General features: G+C 39.0%; 1 protein-coding gene across 3 annotated transcripts in view; it reads left to right on the plus strand.

Moving 5' to 3' along the window:
- Positions 1-14630, plus strand: part of MXD4 (MAX dimerization protein 4) — a 52964-nt gene extending 38334 nt beyond the window's left edge. For all 3 annotated transcript variants that reach the window (XM_050948083.1, XM_050948084.1, XM_050948085.1), the window contains exons 5-6: positions 4386-4545; positions 9071-14630. In XM_050948083.1, coding sequence (XP_050804040.1) covers positions 4386-4545; positions 9071-9219 — 309 coding nt within the window. In that variant the 3' untranslated portion in view covers positions 9220-14630. The remainder of the gene's footprint in view (positions 1-4385; positions 4546-9070) is intronic.
- Positions 14631-16643: the final 2013 nt, after the last annotated feature.

A 16643-nucleotide genomic window follows, 5' to 3' on the forward strand; every position in this document is an offset into this window, starting at 1 on the left:
CCCGTGACAATGGACGCAGCTCAGTTAGTGGTGGGATTTTCCACTATCTCTCTCGGCTGGCCAAAGACACTCCCTCTGAGATAACCTCTTGATACACCAATACAAACAAGTTATGTATTGCTCCTGTGGCGTATCTAGGTGTCACCCTCTGACATATTTGGGTACCACCCACTGCCTTGTACTTATTGGTTTAATCAAAATATCTCTACCCATCATGCTGTCATCATGACCTTATCTTTAAGATGGGTCAACATGTTCCTGTTATCTTTGGGGTGTTCTGGTACCACCCTTTTGGACTGTGTTTGCATATATATTCTTGTACCTAGCACTACTTAGGAATATATGCTTCTGCAATATCAGCCCTATTCTTGCCAGATTCTGTGAGCAGAGCCTGCCTCTTGCTCACAACTTAACTTTGCTTTATACCTAGGTTTGCAAGGCATCTGATTTTTGACCGGAATGCCCGGTTGAAAAGGGACCCTGGTGGCTCCAGCCAGCACTGCTGACTTGGCCATGAAAAGTCAGGTTGGTGGCGCAGCAGGGCTAAGGCAGACTCCTGCCTGCCCTGGCTCTGCGCAGCTCCCAGAAGGGGCTGGCATGTCCCTGCGGCCCCTAGGTGCAGGGGTGGCCAGGGAGGCTCCGTGCGCTGCCCCCGCCTTGAGTGCTGGCTCTGCAGCTCCCATTGACCGGGAACTGCGGCCAGTGGGAGCTGCGGGGGTGGTGCTTGCAGGTGTGGGCAGCGCACACTGTGCAGAGCCACTGGGCCACGCCTCCGCCTAGGGGCTGGACATGCCGGCTGCTTCTAGTAATGCAGAGCCAGGGCAGGCAGGGAGACTGCCTTAGCCCACTGCGCTGCCAACCAGTAGCTGCCTGAGGTAAGCACCGCCTGGCAAGAGCCCACACCATGAACTCCCTGCCCCAGGCTGGAACCCCCTCCCACACTCTTACTCCTTCCCAGAGCCCACATCCCTGCCTGCATCCCAACCCCTGACCCCAGCGCTGAGCCTCCTCCCACACCCAAACTCCCTCCTGGAGCCCTCACCCCAACCCTCTGCCCCAGCCCTGAGCCTCCTCCCACATGCCAAACCCCTCGGCCCTTGCCCCACCTCAGAGCCAACACTCCCAGCTGCAGCTTGCACCCCCAACCCCCTTCCCCAGCCCAGAGCCCCTTCCTGCATCCTGAACCCCTCATTTCTGGCCTCACCCCAAAGCCTGCACTCCCTAGTCAGAGCACTCATCCCCTCTCGCACCCAGCCCCCTGTCCCAGCCCAGTGAAACTGAGTGAAGGTGGGGGAGAGCGAGCGATGGATAGAGGGGGGCTGGAGTGGGAGGTGGGGCTTCAGAAAAGGTGCGGGGCAAGGGTGTTTGGTTTTGTGCAATTCTAAAGTTGGCAACCCTATTTATAGCAGCAAAGCTTTGACCTCTACTTTAGACCAGGCCTCAGACCAGGCCTTTGATACAAGGCCTTATGTCTCAGGCCCTCTTTCTACTACAAATGCTTCAACCTCTGGATCAAGTATTGTTTCATCTGAAGCAACACTTTAAAAATGACCGGGCAGTCCCAAGCATATAAAATGTTGATTTCTGCGCAATCTCTACTGGTTTATACTCTGCCTTATTACCATAATGCACACGTCAATAATGGCTGTTCTCTGATTTTTTGAAAGGCTGGTGGCAGGCTGGTATGCTACTGCACTGCTGTTAATGTAAAAGACAACCCTATTCAGGGTTGAAAAACTGATGGGGAAAAGCTTATTGCTATTAGTAATACTATGTGCCCTGTACCTTGACTATTAGATCATCTAGTGCTTGACAGTCATTAAAAAAACTGAAAGATGGCTCCTGCTTTCAAAATATTTTTTATCTGATGTACTAATTGAGTATAACAAAAATTACTTTAAAAAAACTTCTGTTTTTGTGTCCAGTACTGTAGTCATTCAGTTGGTTCATTCTAAAGTTACAGCAAAGTTCACTGTGTAATAAGAAAAGTGTTAAAGGGAATATAATACTTTATAGTAAAAAAAATTAAAATATGATGGAAGAAGCCTGCTGTCATACAGCATTGTATTAATTATGCAGCTAACAGGAGTGGAACATATAGTTCTTGTCAAATATTGTAGATGAAGTTAAGCAAAGCCATCTTTGTTAGTAATAAATACATTAGGGAGATCCTCAGCTGGTATAAATCATTGTAGCTCCATTGTAGCTATACCAGTTTATATCAGCTGAGAATCAGGCCTCTCATAGTTTAGATTAAAGTAAATGAAAGGCTGTGAATGCTCTTTTTGTTCTGGTCTGCAAATGATATTACCTGTATTGGGCCTTTGTACTAGAGAATGCAGAACTACGATTTGCTTTGAATAGTGACAAATTTGTGTGATTAACCATGGAAACATCATTCAGATGCCAGTAAAGCTAGGAATAAATGCCCTTTGCTTGCTTTGTTCCTTGACCACTCTGAACATTACGATTTTCTCCAATTTTTGGAAAGTGAATAGTTTTTCTTTTTAAAGAATTAAACAGAACCTATTCCTCTTGAATTGCCATTGGATTACTTCTCTCCAGCAGGTGTAGAGAACCACTTTTCTGAAGACTGGCTGGGCCTGCTATTGTAGCTGCAATGACAGTCACACTAGTGCCTGTCTTCCTTCACTATTGCTAAAATGGCAGAGTCACTTCAGTAGATTTTGAACATTCCTTTCCCTTTCCCCAACAGACTGATATTTGCACTGAAGTACTGGATAGAGTTTTCAGTCTGACTGTGAATCAAGAGTTAATGTCAAATGTTCCTAAGAGCTCAAGTTTGTGTCAGATAAGTAGCAGTTGGAGAAGAAGGAAATCTGATCAGTTGGGCTCAGGTAGTTTGATAAATCAGTAAGAGTAGGTGGACTAATCTCTTTTCCAATTGGAATGTTGTGTGTTATCTATGTATAATATATATATATACACAAATGGTGCCTGGCCTTGGACAAATCTTAATGTGAGACAAATGTCCCAAGATCAACAGTGCACATTATTCCTTCCTTCAAAAGGTCAATACGTCTTATTTTATGATGGCTACTCTGAAACAGCAGGATCTTTGGAATCATTCAGGACGGCAACCTGCTGTTTGCTCCACGCTTTCACGAAGCACTCTGGTCTAGAAAATCAGGCATAAACAAATTCATATGGTGAGCGAAGAGTCGTTCCAGCAGCCATGGTCCTTCCTAATAAGTCTCTTGAATCTTGGTAATCATGTGAAGGCAGCTAAAGTGGGAGTTTGCTATAGATTCCCTTACTGCTAATTCCTGCATCATTCTGGACCAACTAGCAAAAAGAATAATGTATTTTTGATTGTTAATGGAGTTGGTCTCTGAGGAAAATATATTACATGTACAAGGTCTTGATTTGTTGATTTTTTTACATATGATCTCAGAGTTCTTTATATTTACTTCCAACTTAGTGTAGTATCAACTTCCATTTTTTCCTCCATAAATGATCTTAGGTGACTTGGCAAAAAGGCTCAGACAAAATCTGAGAAAATAATTGATATTAATAATGTAGCCATCTATAGAAGCAGCACGGCACAAATCTTGGGGGTGTTTTTCTTTTGTTTTTGCTTTGAGTATTAACTGATCAGTAACTTCTCTTATTAAAACTATATGGGAAACTTTGGGTAGACAATATAATTATCTTGTTGCTTTTTGTCTATGACATTTGGCTTTACGCCCCTATTTCATGAGAAATGTATGAACAGTACTTACCAAGGAGAAATTTGGGGGAAAGCAAACAGACCGTACAAGTAGAAAATTCACCATTAGTGAACCATTTCTATTGTAATGATATCACAGTATTGCCTAACTAATGGGAACCTTAAGCAGTAAAACTTCTCTGGCCTGTGTTACGCAGGAGGTCAGACCATGATCAGAATGATCCATTCTGGCCTTAAAATCTATGATTAAAATACCTTTTACACCTAAGGAAACATTACATTCTGACTGAAAACTGGTTCTTGCTTGTTACTTTATTCTGTATTAATGTAATATGGTCTGTTTTTCATGTCTTTTTTTAATGATTGGTACAGTGATTTAAGTATTTCCCAGCACTAATGCAACAATAATTGGGTCTTAGTCTGAGAAAGCCTTAGCAGTTGCTCAGCAATTTCTAAGTGATTTTTTCAAAACATAGGTGTTCTGTTATGGGCCAAACTCACTGCTGGCTTCCACAGTTGAAACTACTGAAGTCAACAGAACTAAAGAAAAGATTTTGGCCCACTGTATATGTTTGTATTATTTAAATATTACATATATATGAGAAACATAGATTGAAATATTTTGGAACAAGTTACTTACATTTTAAAACTGGTATGAGTTAATGATTTAATTATTCATTTTTCACCCCCAAAGAAATTGGAAGAACAGGACCGAAAAGCTCTAAATATTAAAGAACAATTACAGCGGGAGCACCGCTACCTCAAACGTAGATTGGAACAGTTATCCGTGCAGGGCATGGAACGTATCCGCACTGACAGTATGGGATCAACAATATCCACTGATTCTGAACAAGGTAATCTAACGAGAGGTCTCCTGGTTTATTAAAACTTTAGACCAGCTTCTTCCACCCTTACTCCAATTTAGTAGTATCTTATTCTGCATGCTGTCCCATTGGAATCTGTTCTATTCTGAGGCCTGGTCTACACTACTTGTTTAAACCGAATTTAGGAGCGTTAAACTGAATTAACTCTGCACCCGTCCACACAACGAAGCCCTTTATATCAATATAAAGGGCTCTTTAAACCGATTTCTGTACTCCTCTCTGATGAGGGGAGTAGCGCTGAAATCGGTATTGCCGTGTCGGATTAGGGTTAGTGTGGCCGCAATTCGATGGTATTGGCCTCTGGGCGGTATCCCACAGTGCACCATTCTGACTGCTCTGGAAAGCAATCTGAACTCAGATGCACTGGCCAGGTTGACAGGAAAAGCCTCATGAACTTTTGAATTTCATTTCCTATTTGTCCAGCGTGGAGCTCTGATCAGCACGGGTGGCAATGCAGTCCCAAATCCAAAAAGAGCTCCAGCATGGACCGTACGGGAGATACTGGATCTGACTGCTGTATGGGGAGACAAATCTGTTCTATCAGAGTTCTGTTACAGAAGACGAAATGACAAAGCATTTGAAAAAATCTCCAGGCTATGATAGACAGAGGCCACAGCAGGGACTCAGCACAGTGCTGTGTGACAAGCGGAACGGAAAGCCAAAGAATCAAATGGATGCTTATGGAGGGAGTGAGGGGAGACTGAGGTCTCCAGCTATCCCACAGTCCCCGCGGTCTCTGAAAAGCATTTGCATTCTTGGCTGAGCTCCCAATGCCTGAAGGGTCAAAAACATTGTCCAGGGTGGTTCAGGGTATATCTCGTCAATTTACCCCCCTCCCCCTCCGTGAAAGAAAAAGGAAAAAAAATCGTTTCTCGCCTTTTTTCAATGTCACCGTATGTCTACTGCATGCTGCTGGTAGATGCGGTGCTGTGGCGCTGAACAGCAGCATCCCCTCCCCTTCCTTTCCTGATGGCAGATGGTGCGAAATGGTGGAAAACCGTCCTCATCATCCTGTGAGTGCTCCTGGGTGGCCTCGGTGAGGTTGGCTGGGGGTGCCTGGGTAAAAATGGGAATGACTCCTGGTCATTCCTGGCAGATGGTACAAAAGGCTTGGTAACCGTCCTCATCATAGCTGGAGCCTGAGCTCCATTAGCCACCTCTCCTTTCATGTCTAAAGAAAAGATTCTGTACTCCCTGGACTATCATAGCAGCGGGAGGCTGCCTCCCCACCATTTTATCTCGCTAAAAAGTCAGTGTTTCTTATTCCTGCATTCTTTATTACTTCATCACACAAATGGAGGAACACTGCCACAGTAGCCCAGAAGGGTTGGGGGAGGAGGGAAGCAATGGGTGGTGTTGCAGGGGCACCCTCTAGAATGGCATGCAGCTCATTTCTGCGGAATCTCTGGGGCTCTGACACGGAGCGACTGTGCTCTCTGGTTCTCTAGTACACTTGCCCCATATTCTAGGCAGGACTGACGTTATTTTTAGACAAAACATTAAGAAGGGAATGACCAAGGGAGTCATTCCCATTTTTGTCCATGCGCCCCCAGCAGACCGCAGCGAGGCCAGCCGGGAGCACCCATGACAGCAGCAGACGATACAAAAGGATTGATAACCGTCATCGCCAATTTCCAGTTGCGAACGGTGCAAAATGACTGACAACCATCATCTCGTCGCCAATTTACAATGGCAGACGGTGCAATAGGGATGGTAACCATCTCTGCTACCTTGGAAAGGCAAATGAATGCTGCTGTGTAGCACTGAAGTACCGCCTCTGTCAGCAGCATCCAGTACACATATGGTGACAGTGACAAAAGGCAAAACAGGCTCCTTGGTTGCCATGCTATGGCATCTGCCAGGGCAATCCAGGGGAAAAAGGGTGCGAAATGATTGTCTGCCATTGCTTTCACGGTGGAAGGACTGAGTGACGACATTTACCCAGAATCACCCGCAACACTGTTTTTGCACCATCATGCATTGGGATCTCAACCCAGAATTCCAATGGGCGGGGGAAACTGCGGGAACTATGGGATAGCTACAGGATAACTATCCACAGTGCAACGCTCCGGAAATCGACGCTAGCCTCGGTACATGGATGCACACCGCCGAATTAATGTGCTTAGTGTGGCCACGTGCACTCGACTTTATACCATCTGTTTTACAAAACCGGTTTATGTAAAATTGGAATAATCCTGTAGTGTAGAGTAAATTCTTATGTCATCAGTGGGACTAATTACAAAGTAAGGTTACTACTTCACATGGGTAATGCAGAATCTAGCTGAGTGTTTTTATGATAAATCAGTAATCAATGCAAGCATTAAAAATGAAATTTACTCCAATATGATAGACTATCATTAAGCACTTTTGTTGTCTTCTGTATTGCACATTATAATTTTGTATTAAAAATAAGATTGTTGTAAGTATGTTTATTCTAATATATATTGGTAACATATTAGAATATGCATTACAGAGTAGATGTATTGTAGTTAATATGATCCCTGACTATATCACATTTTCCAAATGCTGTCTCCCATGGTACTTGAGACTAAGGGCAAGATCCTCAGCTGCTGTAAATCTTTGTGAGTTTATTGAAGTCAATGGACCTATCCTGATTTTCACCAGTTGATCCACCACATGATCTAGTAGCTCATTTAGCAGTCTCTACAAGGGGATGTGAGCAGCACTGTAACAAGGCAGGACTGTAAAGGCAGTAAACCATATAGAAATGTAAGAATTAGAGTATTGGCAACTATCTTACTGAGTGAATAACAACATAAATTCCTCTATGCCATGATTTTAATAATACATGGTGGGGACTAATCTCTCCTGATTAGTGAGATGAGTTCCCACTAATATTAATGGAAATTTTACACCTGCCATCAAGGATAATATCCTCGAGTATATATTTATCTTGTCTATTACTTCTTGTATTACAATTTTTTATTTTGGCTTGAAGTTATAATGAAGGATATAGTCAGTGTTTATTTTCTTAAAAGGTAATTATGTCCTTTTTGAAGACAGGTCCCAGTCTTGCCAGCTGTGAGTTAAGGGTGGCATGTCAAATTTAGTTTTTCTATTTCCTGGTTTTGGTTACTTGCTGTCACAAGTTAAATTTATTACTTTGATAATAGTTTTTGTTTATAAGTAACTGCAGTGCAATTTTCTTTATGTCATATGCATGTACCATGCTGGTGCCTTGTACTTGATCCTACATCTTTCTAAGTCAGCGGTAGTTTTGCCATTGACTTCACTGGGATTAGTATTGACCTCTTGGAATTAGATGCAGATATCCTTGGTCAGGATGAGTAACACTTTAGTCCAAAAGTGGTCCCATTGAAATGAATGGGATTGTTTGTAAAACTAGGTGCTACTTGTTGTGAGCAAGAATATTAGAATCTGACTCTTTGTTAGGACAATTCTTCAGATTGCTGCTAAGTCTCTAATACTACTTGTTTCCTGGTTGTTCCATGTTCTTCCTTCTCTGGATAATAAGCAGAGCTGGCTGAGATTTTTCAAACAAAAATACTTCAATTGAAAAACAGCCTTTTCTAAACCAGAAATAATCAGAAAAAATGTTTTCAGTTTTTCCAAGGAAGCTGGAAGGCAAAAAATGTAGTTCATTTGTTCATTCATCAGTTTACCTTTCTGAAATTTTTGGCAAAAATGTCTATTTTTTGACCAGCTGTAATAATACATTCAAAGTTTTGTACTGCCATTCAGCATTTGTATTGCATGCATCTTTGACAGTTTTTTAAAATTTAGCATTGCATGGTTAGAGTTGTTTTTGTGAAGGATTGGTAAAATGGGCATATCTGCCCTTAAATTATATTGATTAATAGACTGTTTTATTTCTGTGTAAAGCATTATTCAGACCAGAAAATGCTTGAAAATGTTGTCCAGAATGATATTCATCACCAAAAGTTTGGGCTGTGTGATTCAAAGTATTAATCATAAAATATGGATCTTTCAACTCTATGGTACCCTTCCTTGTTGGTTGTTAGTTACTCAAACTTGTTACCAAATGATGGATTTTCTGTGGCTTGTTTGAAATGAGTTGTTGGTATCAGTCCAATTCTTAGTGGATAGATGGCTGTACCATAGTTGTCACTAACTGTCACCTTTGTTGGTAGTGTCAGCAGAGACTGCTAGTATTAAATTGTCCTGGGAGCTAAACTATTCTTTTTTACGCCCTAGAGATGATCTTTACACATATTGAGATGGTCTCTCCATACCAGGGTTCAGGACAGTATGAGAAAGCCTTTAGTACTGATGTCATGTTGTATTTGTTATGTGGATAAATATGTAGAGGATTTAGTCCTAAGGCTGTCAGTCTGGTACTATTCACTAGCACTGAATTTAAAAATATTATTTGGAAAAATTAAGTGTGGTTTGACTTTCACATTAGGCTTTTAATAACATGTTCAATATCAGCCCACAGTAACTGACTGTATTCTCTACATTTCTGAAAATCTGCCTTTTGTGTTTCATTTAGAAGTAGACATTGAAGGAATGGAATTTACACCAGCTGAAATGGACAGTATTGGAAGTGCCAGTGATGTTGAAGACCACTACAGTTTGCAAAGCAGTTCAAGTGATGGTGGCTATACACATTCCCGCAGACTTAATGCCAGGCTCTCATAGTGCCTGAGTTTCCAATTCAGCTCAGGACCATCTAACTGAAGCACTTATAGAAGAAAATTCCAGAGGTGTCAACTGCCACTCTTCCGGGAAACCCCAACCACAGCACTCTGAAATGGAGGTTTTGTACCCACGGTTCCCTGCACTGTAACCACAATATTCGATATTGCAAATCATGGTTTTGCTGCAGAGAACTGTGGTTAGGTACAGTTGTGACTTAAAGCTAGCTTGATGTAGCCATAGTGCAAATTTTAAAAAATCATATCATTCCATGCAAGAAGTATTAAATTCAACCTGTTGGAAGCATATGATGGCATAAGGAAGTTTAATAAGAAAATCATTTTGATTTTGCAGAAACCATTTTCAAATATTGAAGAATAAATGAAATCTATGACGTTAGTGATTCAAATCTATAAAAATTCAACTACTTTTTTTCTTGTTTTTTTCCTTCATGAAAAATTATTAATGCTTTATAACAGGCTGTAGAGTATAAATTCTTTTACTAGTTGTGTTTGAGAGAGGCAGACAGAAAAAAATCTCCAAATCTCAGATGATCTTTAGAAAAAAGATCATATTAACAAGTCACTACTGTACTTCAAAATGGGGAGGAAAAAAGCCAGCTCTAATAATGACTTCATGTGGGATGATCTCAACTTTCTTTTGCTTTTTGCATTCAGCATCCAACCAGCAGCAGATCATTCTCACCATGATAACAGAGCTAGCACAAAGTAACACTGGAGTGTTAACCTATTATCATGGAAGAGATGTCTTTTGAAACATTTTGGTATTTTTTGTAAAGAATACAGAGCTCAAATTATCCAGATTTTGATAATTAAACCTCTCCTTACAAGGAATGTTAGCTAATGTTTCTTTTTTCCTATTTATAGCTGCCAATACGTTTTTATGGAAGGCATGGCTTATAATTACAGTATTCAGCTAGAGGATAATTAATCATTTTTTCTTCTTTTGCACGCTATAATTGCATTTTCTATTCTTAAATAAAGTGCAAAAAAATAAAGTGTATGCTGTAAAACAGCAAAGTTTATTTAGTACTCATCAAGCTGTTCAGAACATATTTACCCAAATTGTAGCAATACTACGAAGATGTATTTTAATACAACTTTGGCTTAGTGAAGTCATTAGAGCTTGGCTTGCTGGGTAAGAAAAATGGACCAGTCTTTGCATTATCTGTATAAAGAAGGTCTTTTAAAAAAAAGAAAAAAAAAAAGAAAAGAAAAATGAAAAAAAGCTATAAACACTTCTAGAGAAGTGATTTTAGCAAGTGTAGTCTATATTTCCTGTAAGAGATTTTGTATTATATTTTCCTAAATGTTCTCATTTACTTGTATAGGGAGGGGAATGGTACAGACCCAAACCAGAGTCTCAGGGACTCTTCACCCTTGTCATATTGTGCCTTGGTGACCATTTATGTATGTCTCTCCTTTTTCATTGTTTAAAGGCAACTAAGCTTTGTTTATTTCAAGACCCTCTGTTTGAATGGTCAGTTGTCCATCTTATTACAAATGAAGCACTGAGAGTTATAAATCTTCTCACATCCAATCCGTGTGTCTTTTTAGTTCAATTATAAAATTAGGTTTGTGAGAGGGTTAACCATTAATTACATTATACTTCATAGAGGCCCTCCCTTTGATTCTTCAGCACACAGATCTACATTTTGTTAGCTTTTTGAGCCAGGGTCTCTGTGAGACCAATATTAAATTGTTATGGAAATAAATGTATTGTATAATGCTATAGGATGTCTAACTGTGGTACCATTTTAATATTCAAATATAAAAAACTCATGACATACTGACCATAATGATCAAAACAAAGATTCAGTTGTTCTTTCAGCATTAGACATATGTGCCCTCCCTTTGGCTTTTACAAGAGAGTAGAAATATGAATACATTTTGTGGCAGCTTACAATCCTTGTTTGCACTCTTGCTTACTGCTTGGAACTTGCCAACAAGGAAAATGTATACTTTTAATTTACATAACCTAATTTATGGCCACCTGTACTTTGGCTTTGGGGAGGGGCCTAAGGTTATAAACTCTGGCAGCTGAATAATAAAAAAAACAACAATTAACTTTTCTGTGATGCAGGTTTTGGTATTATGTTATACACCTTTGCATATTACTAAAATCCTCATTGTTGGGGAAAACACACAACAATATACTCATTGTGTGTAGCTGACAAGCAGCAGAAATTACTAGCTCCTTTGGTGCATATGTAACTAATTTCCAAATCTGGAAAAATTAAGTGTTTACTTTAACACACGACTGTTAACAGGGGAAAAAAAAGGCTAGTATATTGTTGCTGTTCATTTATTATATAATGAACACATTCATGAATTGTAAAGTGTTTCCTTTCGTGACAAGCAGCTCTTGCACAGAACCTCCTAATAAAAAGAGATTTGAAACTCACAGAAGGAGAGTAGAGATTTTAAATCCAACATTGTTGTACCTTATGTTGATCAGAAGTTCTCCTTTTAAAGATGAATGTGCTAATTTAATGAGTTCTTCCACGCTGGGTATCCATGGCTTTGTAGATCTTATATTTTCAATAAAAATTACTCCAATAATCTGAATGGAAATAAAAAAGGTTTTATTTGTTTTTACTCTTTTGCTTATTATTATGGTAACCATTATCAAGACAAAGAAATATGGTATCATTTTCATGAAGTGTTTGTCTTAATTAAAGTCTGATGTAATATGACACTTTCAGACATTGGACCCATTCCTGCAGTAGTAGTAGCTCCATTGAAGTCAATGGCACAACTGATGTACTATTTGCATGAGTAAGGGTGTGCAGGATCAGACCAATAGCCCAAACAGTATCAAAGTACTAACAGCTCTCTCCATCTCCCTTTGATTTCTGCGGTGATGGATGGATTCCTGTGATTCTGTTCCAAAACATTATTCTTCACCCTATTTAGCAGCATTATTAATTATGACATTACCTTATGGCATGGCAACTAGGGATGAATACAGTTTCCTGTTTTGCTTTGTTTTTTAAATAATTTAAAGGTGGATGTTTCTCATTTTTGTGTGTGTGTAATTATTAGTGTTGTGATCAAAACAGTACAGCAAAAAAGGGAGAGGGGATGGGAGAGAGATATTTAATCATTTTCTTGGAGTAACTACACCTAATCCAATCATCCTGCCATGTTGTGTTATAATGTTTTTAAAATTGAGAATATCATATTTTAAGTTTCTTTCTTTTGCACTTTCTAAATGTGAAAAGTTGTGAGGTCTAAAGGAGTATGGGGCTGGAGCATCTCTCCCATGGAACAAGGCCTAGAGGAAATTGCCATAAAGTTCTCTTGGCAGAATTTTCTCTGAAGTTGTTCCATAAGGAGATTTGACTGCTCTCCTGCCTATGGAAAAAGGAGGAAATTCTGCCTTCAGAACCCTATAGATCCCAAGGGATCTGCAAGAGGCCATGTCCCAGCCAGGATTTACACTTGTTCTAGTGCCTAGTGTTCATCACCTCCTCAGCTTTACTTGGGTCATGTTGTGAGTATTTTCTGTACCACTGCCTGTGTGGGGCTATGAAAACATCAAAGCAGCTTAAGGTAGCATTAATTTTTTTCAGATTCCCCATGAGATTTAGAAGGACAATGCATGTCCCCTGACTCCATCCTACCCTTCCCAGCTGTTTCCACAAATTGAGGGATGGCTAACCAACCTACCCTACCCTTTTTAGAAGACTAAGATCTGTGCAAGAACTGGATACTGCATTTCCTTATGCAAAGCTCCTACTGACTTCAGTGCGAGTTTTGCCACAGTGAAAAATGGGCAGGAATGGGCCAAAAAACAAAACAAAAAAAAAATCAATGATAGAGCTAAAGTTCATGTCTGGTATTTACAAAGATACTAAATTTTAATTTCTTATTGTGAAACTCTTCAGATTTGGAAATACTGTCTGCTAGGACCTGGTACAACTCACATTTAAGTTAAAGAAAAGACTCTCACTGACTTGATTGGGTATTGGATCAGGCATATCAACTGCAATTTAATTTTTTTTGCAAGCAGGTAGTTTGTAACAATCTATAGAGTACATATGACAAATGGAGAATTTTTTGTTTGATAAATATTTACATGGTTTTTATTTTCTTCTTACCACAAGTTCTATCAAACCAATGTTGCTTTAGTATTTTCAGTTAAAATGATAAAGTAATCACAATATTTTAAAAAATGGTAAGAGATTGTGTGCACATGAGTTTGGTCTACAAGTATGCTCTTGTCTACTACACCAAAGCTTGCTCAACTGTGTAATAGTCCCCAGTTCTTTTACAGTTGTATAAAACAGCGTATACAGGTAGGTCGGGTGATCATTTGGCCCTTTTATCAATATTAATCTATTTAATTATCACTGTTTTTTCTTCCTCAAAGGTCATTTCCATACACAAAATAAATGTTTCTCAATTATGAACCCAGCCAGCACAATCACTGAACAAAGAATATTAATTTTACACACTTGTTTTGTGAAGACATTACCTTATTAATGTTTAAAAACCAAATCTGAGAATCCTTCTTCATTATATTTATTTACTGCTAGAGGCCAGCGCCTTGTGTTTAAAAAAAAAAAAAAAAAAAAAAAAAAAAAAAAAAAAAAAGGGCAAAACATTCAATCCATCAATAATGCCCTTTCCAAAATTGAATGCAATGACTATAATGCTACTTTAGATTTATTTTTTTTAAAGGAGAGATGCTTTCACTATAAAATAAAACAGGTAAAATTATCAGATATGAGACATTTCACCAACAATGAATGTGTGTTAGTGTGGTTTGTGAATGAAAGGCAATATTCCTAATTGATAGCTCCAAAAATCTAAGTTATGTGTACTATGTAACTGCTTAAAATGAAGGGAAAGTATAAAGTGGGAACTATTAGAAACCATTTGGTCATTTGGGCCTGTCATTATCCTAAATTCTAGAAATGAATCCCAACAAAGATTCCTGGTGACCCAAGTACACCTATAGAAAACTTGGTAGTGAATCATAGTGAAAACAGTCTAACTTCAGAACTTCAGCCTTCAACTTTGCATAGGTAATGTGGGTGTAAAATATGGTGACATTCAGTGTACGTCGTTTAAAGGGTTTGTGCAATAACAAGTCTTAATGGCTGATATTTCACTACGTGTGAAGTACATAGTAGGCACCGAAAAAGAGCCTCCTGCTGTGGCGGTTATGTTTCTGGTGAAATTCTAGAGGTGTACTGGGTGCGTTCTGTGCCAGAGCCATTGGAATATATATCTGAAAAGGAACGCTTCATAGTTCTAAGATGTATTATATTGTAAAGATTCATTTGTACACACGTACATGGTGCATGCTACACTGTGTAGCATACACTGAAAGTATTGTGTTATATCATTCTTTCATTGTAATATAAATACAATTTTTATACCTGAGATTTGTGGTGGTTTCAGTTTTAATTTTTTCTTCTTTCATCATTTGTTTTGTGTGTGTACTTTTCCTTTTCCTTGCAATTCATTTCACATAGGGTTAACAAACATTTTATAAAAAGTTCATTGGGTCTTCCCCTCACTAAAAGACCCTTGCAAGTCTTCATGGTTTAGAGCTAACACTCAAAGTTCTCTGCTAAATATACTGGCCCAAATAAAAACCCTACCTAATTCCACTTTAGTCAATAGCATTACACCAGGAATTAATTAGGCCCATTATTTTAAAAGAGGAGTTATATTCTTTTTCTTCTTAATACAGATGCCCAGAACTACCCTAGAATATGCATACCAATACTGTATTTGTATGAAACCAAACCAAACTAACCCCCCCAAAAACATTAATTTCTGCTCTAAATATGAAGAAAATATAACTTCACTTAAAATCATTCCATCTGTATGCAAAGTATAACCAAAATGAGGTGTTAACACGGCATAGAAAGCATTGTTTGAGTAAAATGTTTTTTACTAAACTGAGCATAGAGCTCACACCAAACATGGTAGATATCCTGATTAAAAACTGAGAATTTGGCCTGCTAATATGAGAATAAAAAATAAATACAGCAATTTAACAGCCAAAAGCACATTGGTTATATCATTTCATATTGAATGGGTATTCGACAATATGATCTCACTTGTCTTTGTTCCATAGTGAGTGCTTCTTACCTATATTTCTTGTGCAGGTTTACGAAAGATTTATTTCAATACATCATAATTTAGGTTTTAACTTGTAATGAATCAGAAGAAATTTATCAAATTGCCATTAGCCTTGATTCAGATCAGTTGTGTATCAGACTGAGAGTCTATGTTCTGCTGTAGAATCACTAAAGATTCTTGCACAAAACATAAGGGAATCTTCACAAACTATTCTTTCAGTAGAGCTTTGAAAATGCAGGTGATGCAGAATGGGTACAAATGGCAATTTGGCAAATTACTAGATTATAATAAATCTGTTCAATAGAAAAAGGGATTTAATCATCTTACTTTGTTATTTTGACCTCTGCATATTTTGGGGCAGTACTATGGTTAGGTGAGTAGTGTAGGACAGCTGTGGTAATAACGAGTAATGAAATATAATGTGACAATACTTTCATAAACAGTGTGTAGTTTGTGGATTGTACAGACCTAATCTTTTAATGTATTTATAATCTGTTTTCTTTACAGTTAGAGTAAGTTTTAATGGTAGGCTGTTTCACTGGTTAAATATTAAAGTGTCCACAACTTTGAAGTATTTATTAATTGGGCAAACATGCAAATAAAACATTTTATACCATTGTGCAACTCAGTTTAAATTTGAGAAAGAACCATAGATGGTAGATTAGTCTCATGATAATGTAGCCATCAACTTCTTTTAGAATAACCAGTTTACAGAAGTTTAGTGCAATGTTTCAACTGATTTGCTCCAAATTCTATGCTATCTATAGCTTTTGTAATAACCCTCTCAATTCCACAATGCTTTTCAGTTTCAAAGGTCCTGGGACCCTTCTGTCCCCAGGTGATTATGGGTTGATGGGTGAGCTAGGTAGGGATGGGGACTGGGGGTGGGTCAGTGGGGTAGGGGCTTCTTCCCTCTTGTCCATGAAGTGCTCAGCTCCAAGACAGAGTAAGCGGCACTGCAAGAGGATAGAAAACCACCTCCACAGCTTTTTGCAGTGCCACTTCTCTCATCCCCCTCACTGAGAGGGTGGGGAAGAGTTACTCTGCAGTTTGATACAAGCACAGCCAAGGAAGCAGAAACGAAGGGAAGGGGCAAGAGAGCAAGTTACTCTAACCATTCTTTGTCCTGGCTCCCTAGTGTGTGTTACAGAAAACAGTCAACTTGCAGTGAACAAAGACCACTTAGAGATAGCTAAAATGATTTTTGATTAGCCCAGCTATAGGCTTTACTCTAAACAGGGTCCAAGAGATTAACCCTCCAAGCAAGCCAACTTCATGCATCATGCATGGTAATTACACTAGTTA

Source organism: Gopherus flavomarginatus, chromosome 3 (assembly GCF_025201925.1).
Source record: "Gopherus flavomarginatus isolate rGopFla2 chromosome 3, rGopFla2.mat.asm, whole genome shotgun sequence".
NCBI classification, from domain to species: Eukaryota; Metazoa; Chordata; order Testudines; family Testudinidae; genus Gopherus; species Gopherus flavomarginatus.